This window comes from Cupressus sempervirens, chromosome 3 (assembly GCF_028749045.1).
Source record: "Cupressus sempervirens isolate cs-2001-9-10 chromosome 3, ASM2874904v1, whole genome shotgun sequence".
Lineage (NCBI taxonomy): Eukaryota > Viridiplantae > Streptophyta > Pinopsida > Cupressales > Cupressaceae > Cupressus > Cupressus sempervirens.
Window position 1 is genome coordinate 535,316,883 of NC_143120.1, and position 12,848 is coordinate 535,329,730.

At 36.2% G+C, this 12,848-nt stretch overlaps 1 protein-coding gene across 1 annotated transcript in view; it reads left to right on the forward strand.

Moving 5' to 3' along the window:
* The first annotated feature begins 1,339 nt into the window (after positions 1-1,339).
* The window catches only part of LOC149567524 (putative WRKY transcription factor 4), a 29,929-nt gene continuing 18,420 nt past the window's right edge, over positions 1,340-12,848 (forward strand). The window contains exon 1 of the mRNA XM_089820744.1: positions 1,340-1,970. Within this exon, the coding sequence (XP_089676870.1) occupies positions 1,635-1,970 (336 nt within the window). The 5' untranslated portion in view covers positions 1,340-1,634. The remainder of the gene's footprint in view (positions 1,971-12,848) is intronic.

Here is a 12,848-nt window from a genome sequence, read left to right on the forward strand (position 1 = left end):
GCCTATAGTCACAATAAGTTTGTAACATGTTCTATGCCTACAGTATTCTAGGTAAACTTCATCAACAAACTGAGAAAGATTCCCTTTCAGATTGGTAGTCCTTGTCCCAACTCTTGGTCGATGCCAATCTTTATTATTCTTGCCAATATAACCTCCAATAGCAACGATAATTACTTTTCCACAAACTTATATTTCATGCCATGCTCACCCTAGTTTAGTCTTCTAAGCAAAGAGTCATCCTTGTGCTATTAGATATTTTTTGATAAGACGAGACCTTGTTGTAACCTCTTATAGTAGATGACCAAGTCCGAGCAAGCTAGCCATCGATATCAATTTTGAGACTTGTACATGAGACAAACTCAAAGCCCTTAACCAATGTAGGGAAGGTGGTTGAAAAGGGCACTCCTTCCTCATTCCTCAACCCAAAAAAATACCTCCTTACCATAACACTCTTTTATGTTGGGGGTGGGCCCTTGAATGAAACAATTTTAACTTCTAGATATATTATATATTTCATTTTTCTCTCTTTAATGTAATTTTAAATGATGGTCACGGTTGATTCTGTTTGTTAAGCAATTTTTATGTGATTATTGCTCATTTGAAATTGCCTTTTAACTATTCATATATTCATACTTAAAAGAATATGGTGTACTTTTTAATTACGTCATTACGAATGTTCAAAGCTTAGTCCAATTAACTTAAGGTTTGATATGTGAGTGACTAGGATAATTTAGATCCTCCTATTTTGAACATTTTTGTTGATGGAGGGCAAATAATTGACTCTAATAGACTAAATCATCTTGTTTAGGATATTTTGGTGGAGGGAGGGTAGATGCTTAACTTTTAAATACTTTTGATTTGAAGCTGATACACGCATTCAATAATAACATCTCAAGGAAGTTTGAACCTTGTGGACCTTAATGACAACAAGATCACTATAACTTAACCATCACACTACATCATTATTGACTTGAGAAAATAACTTTTAGCTACATGAAAACAAAGATATATATGTATATTCTAATTTTTAAAATTCAACTATTTTTCCTTATTAAATACCAAAATACAACTATACAACCGTCAATTTAGAACCGTGTAGGCATCTCCAACCATCCTATACAGCAGATATACCTACATTTAAATAAAATAAGAAACAACAAAAATTCAAAAGCACATTATTTGAATTTTGGTGTTTTTGTATTAATTAGTATTTTGGTCAATGGGCATCTAGAATGGACATTGGCGTAATTGTAGCGGGTGCAGCGGCTTTGGGTGAGGTTGTACTTTTCTTAGAAAAATCTGGCATTTATGTGTGTGAGAAAAGAAGTATAAATATGCCAGCCGCCTCTCTCCACTTTCCCGACAATATCGGTCATTTTTCCAGTCAAGTGACGGAGTCAATAACGGATAAAAAGTTCGACCGAGGCTGCAGGGTGCCTTCCATCTGTCTACATGTCCTACGTGAAGACGGCAGAGCAACTGAAGTCAACATGCATTTGTCTTTGCCTTCCTTTCGCCCCAACTCCCACGTTTTCATTCAATTCATCTTTTCAGCACAATTTGGCGCTTCTTCAAACGGATTCTGAGCTCGTCAATCAAGCGTGTGGGTGCCCAATTCTTAAGAAACATCTGCTATGGAGAGGCAGATGAAGGAGGATTCAGAGCAGGGGGTGATGGCCACTTCCAACAGGCCTCGCCTCACCTTGCCTCTTCGTTCCTCTAACGAATGGTTTATGAGTAGTAAAAGCCCCGGCCCCATGACTCTGCTCAACAACTTCCTCAATGAAACAGAGAATGATGCCCCTGATTCAGATTGCAGGTCGTTTTCCCAGCTCTTGGCCGGAGCCATGGCCTCTCCTGTGCTTGCCAATTCAAGCACCAGTAGCACCAGCAGTTACTTTCCCACCGACTTGATGCCCCGCTCGCCCCTTTTCAGCCCCGATTCGCCCGCCTTTCTCTCGTCCACCCAGGTGATTCTATGCTCCTCTGTGCGTTTGCCTGACTTTCCGGTTTTGTTTTTTTAATTTCTTCAATGAAACGTTAACTGGGTGGGTGATTTTAGAATTTAAGTCTTCGGAATTTCCCAAATTGCATTTTCTATGATTTCTTCAATGAGTAACGAGTTTTTGATTGGGTAGGCTGTTTTATTCATGTCAATTTGTGAGATCTTGATGGCATACAACCTTTGAACGCTTCATATTCATTGGAATTTGCTCATTCGAGTTGTAAATTAGGAGATTGGACTTTGGTGTTCAGTTCTATGAGTAACCAGTTGTTGTTAGCGAACGGTTGAGGTGTAAATCAGGGGATTGGAGTTGGGTATTCAATTCTAGTAGCAACCAATTGCTCTGCTCGAATGTACTTGAAATTTGCTGCTTTTTGTGCTGGGATTGAAGGAGAAAAACAGATAGAAATCGGGGTTGGGTACATAAATGTTCTGCTAGTCACGTTACATTTACGTTCTGAAGGCTTGAATAGCCACCCTTTCCATAATCTGTGATTTAATGGAGTGTGGAGTACTGTGATCCAGCTCTATTAAACACAGAAAACGTTTGCAGGTTGCACTTGTTCCTCATTTAGTTTGAAGAAATTGATAGTTGAGTGAACAACGCGTTTTCAAGAGTTTACTTAGAAGACTGTAGGCATAGAACATGTTCCAGACCTCTAGTAAATACAAGGTTCTCTTTTATGTGTTCCTATGGAATATAGCTCTATTGAACATGGATTGTGCTTTTCAATATGAATAATTGCAATCAGCAGTTACAATATTTACAGTAAGGAATGTTTATTTCCTTGTAGTCTTTTATATTTATCCTGTTTTGCAATACTTACTATTTTTTTCTTGAGTAAGGAGTTGTCGATGCCCATTGTTGGGTTGTCCTGAAGCCTGGTAAACTAATTCAAGTCGTATCTGTGAACTTTGGATTTTGCTACCCCTGAAATCTTCATTACATTTCAATATGTCAATGCCTCATCGAATTGTTGTTACTTGGCTTGTTATCCAATCTCGTATTCCACATGGGTCAGAAAACTTAGTCATGATATTTTATGCCTTGTGGATTTTCTTGATTCTCTGGACTTGGCATGCCATATGTCTTTTTAAGACTTGTAGACCTACCTTGAAATTAGTTGTTGCTACGATATACTTTTTTGCCTTTTTATTTAAAATTAAAATCCAGTTGTTCTTAACATGCAGATGAGAAGAGAAGATGATGATCAACATGTTGACCTTGACAATTTATTGCATGTCCTAATTAGATGCTCTGCTTGATGAGCAATGGTTCCTCATTGCTTGAACTCAGTTTAGATTCCCAAATTTCCCATTTTCTACCTCTTTCCTTGATATTGACTGTTTGTTGTTCTACTTTGGCCTTTCAAAACTGTGCTTTGGAGGTACCATGGTTTCTGACTTGGTCTTCTTGCAAACAGTATTCAGCATCCTGGTCAATAGGTTGTTACATCAGATCTATAAGCTATTCTAATGGTGGGGTTTATGGTTCAACAGATCTGGGGGGTGTATTCAATTTATACCGAGGAAAGTTGGAACAGTTGGAAAGAAAAAAATTTAGTTTGGTGTAGGTGCTAGAGCAATCTGTTTGACATTTTAGATTTGGTTGTTATAACTGTTCTATGTGCAAATGCAACTAGATTTTGCTTCTGATACTGAAGGTGTAGAAGTCTTGATGTTGGTGATGACAAGACTTATCTTGTGCAATCTTCAAGATTATGAAACTTGAATGTTTTTGTAATACTGGGTATTCGTTCTGTTGTAGACCATTTCAGGGCACTGTTTCCTTCTGAGATGCTTTTGTGAATAGAGGACACAGAAAAGGCTACAGACATGGGATATGTAAATATGTTATCCTACAATATATATCTTCTAGGGAGTAAAGAAACAAGATATTTATACACCAGAACAGGACAAGGTCTTATTCAGTCTCACTACTAGATTTTACGTGTGCTGTGCAAAGGATGTCCAATTTAGTAGAATTTTCGGGTGGTAGAAATGACCAAGCCCAATCCGGTTGAAGATTTGAATTACGCAGGCATCATGACCAAGTCCAAAGTTCAAGTTTAGCAAAGAAGAAATGATCAAAATTCTAAATCTGAAGAGCTGTTGTGGTTGCAGTGTTAGCGTACAGCAGATGAAGGAGGCCCATGCTTGAACTGCAAACTCTGAATGAAGCTGGCCTTCCATGTTATTATCCAAATTCAATTATGAGATCAGAATTAGACAGAGATCTGAAAACTTAATAATCTGAAATTTAGAATCAGAAATTTAATTGATCTGGAGAATTAAATTCTCAAAACAGAAATCAAAATATTTTAGACCTAAAAAAGTTCTCAGTTAATCTGGAATGGGAGACAAAATGGTCTGAAAAAGATGCAAAAGCAGAGAACGCCCCCTCTAGTGTGACCAGTATAAATACCAGCTAAAGCTCTTAGTGAGCCACTCCCAAATGTTAAGACATACTAATCTTCAGTATATTATATGCTTCTCCAGCGTGGTAGCTCAATCTGCATGAGTGTGATCCAAAAACTAAATGATCCACTTTTGGATTGTGGAAATCTGATAAAATTAAATGCTGGAATATTAATGGCTCCGTGGTCTCTCTTTTTAGACTCACTTGTTTCCATCTCCAAGATTCTGCTTTGGCTGTGTATGTTTAATTTTCTTTTAGACTTGAGAGATCCTAGATCAATTAAAAGCTTTATAGATTAGGTGGGTGAAGTTGTGAAAATCGGCTAACAAAGTTGTCCCTAAGTGCAGGTTTATGAGGATTTGCATTTGGATTGACATATCCAAGACAATCTTTCATTCTATCACGATTCACTCTTTGTGGGTCATATGGTCCCAATAGTTGATTTATGAAGGGTTTCCACACAGGTCCTTACGTTTGTAGTTTGATTGGACACAAAATTTCAGGGTTTTCTTCCCTTATTGTTCTAGATCATTGATCTAGCCATTTGAAAAATGGACGAGGAAATCTAGCAGTACTGATGAATATTTAAATGGCACAACTATGCAAAGTTTTTCAAGTCGTTGGAGTTTCCACACTCTCAGCATCAGGATCAAAACAGTGGGCCAATAGAGTTCCCTATGCCTTCTGTGGTTTAAATAATGAAGCAGCTCCTTTGACATCTAGTCCCATTTAAATTTTGATGATGCCGCTCATCTTTGGGTAGATCAGAATGCAGATGATGATGGAGAATCTGAACATTGTTTGGAGCACACTTTACATGATAGGGCTTTTTTCCTCCAGGAACATACAGAGCAGTAGGATTTTATTTCCTCCAGCAACTTGCAGAATAGTAGGAGCTTGAACTAAATGGATTCCTTAAGAATGATGAAAATTAATTATTGTTATTCAATATTTCAACTCTTTTCCATATTGAGAGCAAAAAAGTCAAATAAAATAGTGTGACTCTGGGGAAGTAGAAAGGTTGAAAACATTGAAGTTGGAAAATTATGAAGATTGACAATGGAATATAATGGTCTATGGGTATTTTTCTCATTAGAAGAGGAAGATACTTCCAAATGTTCTTGATGCTTTGAGACTCAACATCAGCAGCAATGGTTTATCTAGCCTTTCTTTGGATTTTAAGTTTTTGAGTGGCACTGTTGAATGGCTTATTAAGGTGTTTTAGTTTGCTTAATTGTCTTAGTTTTTTCATCTTGTAGTTTGGAGCTTCCTTAGTGGTGGTTACTTAGTTTTCAACACTTTCTCTGTGAAGGGCTGTTCACTCAAAGATTTGTTAATTTTATTAGTATTTATTATAATGGGAGAGGGCCCTTACCTCTCACTTGATTGATTAAAAAAATCAGCTTGTTAATAGAGAATAAGGGCTTAGAGGATGAAAGGTATTTATTAAATTTTATTACATTACTACAAAGACATAGAAGAATGCACAAACAAGCAAATATTTGACCAAACATATGCATACTATATTAACATGGCCTCTATAACCAGGGACTCCTTGATATGTATATACTATAGGCAGTGCTTTCCAGCTTGCATTAATTACACAAAATGGCTTAAGTGATGGGAAAAGTTAACTATTAATGGATTATGAGGAGGTGGATTGCATTGTAGCTGACTCTTTACACTTGGGTGGAGAGGGAGCTTAAGTGGATTTTGATTTATTGGATGTGGGAGGGTTGCCTTTAATGCCACTTATTGCTCTATGCTTGGATAGCTAACCAAGTATGTTGTGGGGTTGACAAAACTGTTGCCTCAAACGTGGGATCTTTTATAAGGGGTGGCGTAAGCAGACACTTCGAACCTTTCTTTGCCACACAAGTCATAATTTTGCTAAATGGAACATCCAAGCAATTTGTTGGTTATTTGTATGTGCCTTGTTCTTTGAGGATGCTTTGATTGATGCATTCGTTGATGCTCGTCATTCTTCTTTCAAAACTTCACACCATAGCCCTTGCTTTGATGATTCATGAAGGAAACTTGATTTGGATGATTTGCTTTCTTGGGGTAGTTTGTAAGCATTACCTAAGTGATTCACATTTGTAAGTAATCTCTTAGTAAATTTAATGATTTCTCCCACCTCTTTTGAAAGATGTTAAGTGTCGAGCAAAGTAATGGTTTCACCTAAGATGACCTGGGTCATTTGGAATGGTCTACTCAAGCTTTCCCAATTCTTTATGTAGGGTTTCATTGATCATTTCTATTCGTTTTTTTGCATGTTAACCTTCAAGTTATCTTGTTTAGAGGTATGTTTATGGCATTCTTTCTAACAACACTATTTTATTTGTAAAGCTAACAAATGAGCTAGGGGGCAATCAAGGTAAAAAGGATGGAGGCTCATACATTGACTAGTTACTAAAGATGGATTTTGAGCGTGCTGTCCATAAATATGTTGCATGTGGATTTTCTTGACTTTTTTAGTGAGTGGTAATGGGTTTAAGGGCTAAGCCTTGAAACCTGTAAGGCCATGGTCCATTTCCTATAGTGGTCTATCTATAGATAGGAACCTCTCAATGCTTTTATGCCTCCATACGAGAATTGAAACCTATATGCATAGTTGTCTGTTTATAGATAGGATTTGCTTCATAGCTTTTATGTTTATCCCATATGTGAATTGCGACCTGTATGCCATGGGATCATAGCCTTCTTTATTCATCTTTAGGCTTAGCAAGATAGGTGTATCGTTTCTTTGTGGTTCTCCTCCTTGGTAGATATGCATCGCTTGTTAATAACTTGCCAGGTAGTTGTAGATAATTTATTATAGATGTATTAAAACAACAAAGTTTGGTGGGAGTTTCAATAGTTTTGGCATTTTAGGATGTCAATCTTATTTGATTTTGTGTTCCTCTCATGTATTTGTTTATTGTTTGGGAGGTGGGGATCTGTTTTAAACTCCCATTTAACATTCTTTTATAAAAAATATCTCTATCATGCTTTTTCCTCTATCTTTTATGTGAGCTCAAATACAGATTTTTTCAGCTTGTATCGGTTGCCTATAAGTTGTTATCGCTTACTTTTGTTTCTTTGAATTATAACAGTTCTAATTAGCTATGCTGAGTGCAATTTGGCTGGCATTTTGGCCTTATAGGATGTTAATACTATTTTCTTTCGAGTTTTCCTCTCCTTTATTTCTTTTAATGGATGGGAGGGAAGCCATTTAAAATTCCCATTAAGATTCTTTAGCAAAAAAATATCACTATAGTATATTTTGTCTCCTACCTTTTATGTGGACTCAATTATTGATATTCTTTAGCTTGTATTGATTACCCATCAATTGTCATCACTTACCTTTGCTTCCTTCACCTATTATAGATCTAGTTAGTTTAGCTATGTTGAGTACGTTTTGGCATCATAGGAATGTCAATATTATTGGATTAATACTATTATTGTTTTTCTTTGGGAGGTGGAGGATCCATTTCAAACTCACATTAAATATTCTTCCACAAGAATTATCTCTTTTGTTCTATCCCTTGTCTTGTTTGTGAATTCAAATACTTATTTTTTTAGCTTGTATTTAATTACCTAGAAGCTGTCATCACTTACTCTTGCTTCTTTCAATTATAACAGGTCTAACTAGATAGCTATGTTGATTGCATTTTGGTGAGGATGACAAGACCCTAATTACCAAAGAATGGAGGGACAAAGATTAGGGTTAAATAGAGAGGCAAACACTTCCTTGATAATTGGTTGACTGAAATTGATACTTTATCTTCCACTCAATGACTTCAATAATTTGCATGAATATCAGGAAAACTCTAAATATATGGTAGAAATACAATTTTAAAATCAAGGACTTATTGCTAAATTTCTCTTAGTGCATTAGCCTCATTCTTTGTGATTGAGTGAGACCTTGGTTGACTTCAATAAGGTTATTTTAAGAGGGGAATATTCTTAGATCGTAGGGGGCCAACAGTTTGACTCCTTGTTACGTCTTAATAGTGACCTATTTTGTAAGACTTGAACTTTATTGTGAGAAATGTTTTGAAGATGGATCTTGAGAGCTTGATCGTTAGAATGCAGTTTGAAAAGTATGCTTAGAGTAGGATTTGAGAGAAAAAATATGACTGGTCAATCTTAGATTCTTTGAGCAAGGAATAAAATCCCTATTTTAGTATTTTACCCTTCTCATGTCCCTAATTTGCAAAGTTAGCCTTTCAGTAAAAATAAAGTACAAAAGAATCTCAAATTCAAGTACCTCCATACTAGAGATAGAGTGGTAGGTTAAGACCAAACTAAATAGTGCTATATGATGGTTAATAACTTAATTGTGAAAAGTATCAAGGCTTTTTATAAGTCCTAGAATAAAAAAATAGGCTCTATGAGGACTCTACGACGCCAAGCTTATCAAGAAATTGATTTTGAGATTGGTTCCAACGACTTCAACTCTACAATATGCCATGATTTGGAGGCTAATGTACTCTAATCCCTTGAAAAGAGTTAGCAGGTATTGTTTATGTATACATTTTCCCACAAATACCTTCTATGATTTGGAGCATTAATATATGTTATATGTAAATGAGAAAGGAAAACAACTCACGACTTTGGTATAGCATTAAAGAACATGGTTGCTATATAAAACAAGATCATCTTGTCAAGATGACTTTGGGAGGGAATTCAGTTACTTCCAAACACCATATTTGTATTGACAATACTAAGGATTTGACAATGGAGGAACACTATTTTGAAATTAATTTGAGGAAATTTGTAGAACTTATCAAATGTGTACACAATCTAAATAGAGATGAGGCATTGAAAATAAATACAGATGAGAGATTGGGACTGAACCATCTCGAGAGATAAAAAAGTAATAGTTTAAAAAGGCCAATCTAATTGTTGCAAATGAGTACGATAGTCTAATTAATGATAGATAATGAGTATGTGTGGAGACAATGAAGTGATTGATGGAAACTTCAATGCCCAGCCACCCTTTGGTCCATCGAGTTTCAGTTGGCTAGTTTTGTAGCATATATAATTTGGCTTACACATTAGAAAGAACATTCTTTTTCACTAGGATGCATAGATGGTTGAATGTCACAACACTGGATCATCTAACACTACCATCAGTGCCTTTTATTAAATGTGTTGTCAATGTTTAGGAATTGAGGTGTAAAACAAATGAATAAGGTTAGTGGCTATTTCACATTTACTTATTTCTTGGCGGGGCATTTATCAATATATCAATAAATTTGAAGTAAAGTTTAAAATAATTATAGGGATGATGACTAGTTCACATTTTCTTATTTTTATCTTCTCAGTGAGGCATCAATTTAGAGGATCTCTCATCCACAGCTTGTACACATCTATTTCATTCAGGTTATGGATCACAAAGTACGATACAAGATGGTGTAAAAATTTCTGCACTTTGCTTTTCCAAAAGCTTGGTTTTTAAATATACAGCATCATTGATCATGCATTTCAAGGTTACTCCGATATGAAATAGTCTCCATTTATTTGAATGCATTAAAGATATTTGTTGGCAGACGAATTGAGATGTGAATTTACAAGTTGTGTATGTTTGTAATTTTTCTGAAATTTAAACCCTCATGCTACAAGCATATACTCCGTTTTGTGTCAAAAGAGTTGCATTTTCTTAGATAGCCATTGTCCATTTCAATTTGGGTGTAGAGTAATCCCAGTAGCAACTTAACAATATGTTGTGCATTGCTATCACTAATATTTATCAAAGAAAACAAAACGCTGTTCTCTATAAATTAAGCCCTTAAGTTACTTGGATATAATTTATTTGTGTTAAAAGAGTGGCATATCTTTAGATTTGTATATGCCAAGGCCTGTGTACAATAATTCCAATAGTAGATGAACTTGTGGTAAGTTTTCTGGCTTTTTGATAGGATACAGTAGATTAGCAAATTAAAGGTTTTAGATTTTCATTGTCAGACATAATGTCATGTATGTGGATTAGTGGATACCACTCTCTAGCATTTTTAATTCCAACATTTTGAGTCTTCAAAACATTTGTTTATAGAAACTACAAGTTCAATGCAGTTATACAAGCAAAAGTAAATGCAATGCCTGGATTAGTTGGTCATCAAAATAACATATAAATAGTAGTTTTTGATTTAGATAAAAGATGAACTTAAGACGCTAGGTATAATATAAACCAAATCTTACAAAAGCATAAGAGCTATATGACTTCCAGATTTTATTTGAATTTCAAGAGTATTATTGTACCTTTGAATTGCAGATGGAATTCAGATTGCAAAGTTTCTTTAGATCAAGGTAGAGCAGCCCTATACGATTTCTTGCTTGTTTAGGTGATATTTTCAATAATTATGTGTTAGTAGTTACTGACTTCTTATTTTGAATATTGAATGCCTGGTAAGATAATAATGAGAGGGCCTACATGTTCTTTGTAAGGTCTCATGATTTCTTTTAAATCAGAATTCACATGTCTGAAATCTTTGCAAAAGGGACAAGTAGTTGTGACAAATAATGAATGTGCAAAGACAGTGACCTAATGTATTTTGATAATGAAAATCATCTGCAATGTCTTGAAATGACCCAAAACTTGATAGATGCCAAGCTAAAATGTTACCCACCAGACCATAAAAGTTTGGATCGAAAACTTCGATTGTTGATAATTTCTTTGTTAAGGGGGAAGCCACATGGTGCATACTATCCTACTAGAATAGGTTGTTCTCTGTGGGGATACCTTGCTTCATATAGTGCGGTTAAAACCAAACTTTGCACACCTACCAAGTTGGGCCAAGATGAGACAAATGGGGCTAATTGCATTTGAGTGCATTGTTCCTTGTCCGCAGCTTTCTCCACTTCAGTCCTTGCTTCACAAAGCCTTTCAGGTATGTCGCTTTCTTTTTTTGGGCACGAGTAATGGCCATAACTTAATTTTTCTTTCCAACATCAATTAGGTTGATGCTAGCCTTTTGCTTTGGACATCCAATGTCTTCATGGTTGCTAGGGACACATCTCTAGGGTCATATAGTATTTGTCTTCGTCATCCTCTTTGATTTTAATATTCTCTTGGAGATGCATTTTGTGGCTTCGATGGGGTGGACGATTCTCCCTTGTGAAGAGTACTTGGGTGCTTCTAGTCTTTAATTTGTATGGACATTCCTTTATTGAATAACCCATAAGTTGACAAATCTTACAAAACATATTTCTAGAACCATTATTTCTTTTCTGTCCCTTGATTTTGCACTCGGTTTACCATAGGTCAATAGTTTCTTCATTAGTACCTCTCTTTACCTTCATTTCTTTCATCATTTTCATCATATTTGGTCATAGGGCATTCTTTGTTTTTGGTTCTTGTCAAAGCTACCTTCAGTGCTCTCATCATTGTTTATCCCCCTTATCACTAGAGGATGTTTTATTTTCACTCTTGATATCCATCACCTGGTTGTAAGCATTGACATATGAGGATGAAGGCATTATATTCATCTACTTGCACCATGAGGGGATCAATTTCTCATGAACCTCTACTTCTTTAATCCATTGTTGGATTGTTTCTCCAACTTCACTAGCAGCTCTTGAGGCTATGATTATAAGCTTGTATTTTCACATTTTTCCTTTTCTTAGTGCTGTAGATCTCTACCATGATCTTATTTGTCATCTCGCACTGGTTTGGACTCTTCTTTGAATGCCTTCTTAGAATGTCCCACTAGGCCATATATTCTTCATCAAGTTCAGTGAACTAGTCGATGCCTATACCTTATAGCATAGTTACACCGCCTTGGGGTATGGGGTGATGACGGAATGGGGGGAAAGTTTCTGTGACAGGGGGAACAAATGGGCCTTAATTTGGGGATGGTGGGGGGATGGCGACGGGGGACAGAAGGGGGGTATATATATACATATGGTACTTAAAATGCTAGTTATGAAAATATGATTGCAATATAAGATATAAAGATATAAAAGAGTAAATACTTGAACATTGCATCGAATTGGAACACCGAACATTAAACATAAATAGTCGAATCTACAAACAGTCAATATTAGGATGTCCCCCATCCCTGGTGGAGGTGGTGGAATCTAGTGGTGCCACTGGGGACGGGGGACGGAGTCCCCAAGTCCCCGGTGCGTTGAAGTCTTCGGGATGTGGGGCAAAAAGGAGGGGGGACGCATCCTCATGTTAGTATGCCTTATAGTGTCATTGGGTACACATTCGACCAATAATCTTTTGTATACTTGATTGCGTGCTATTCAAATGGTTTTACACATCTTGTAGTGTCCACAAGATCTTCATACCCATTCTTGGTGAACATTGGGAGTTTCTATCCTTTCCACCCTTGGATTCACTAGAGGAGTCACCATTTTTCTTTGTTGAGTTTTTCCTTGTACTTTGCATCTTGGGGGATTGTCTTGATTGTGTTTTCTAATGCTTGCCTTGGC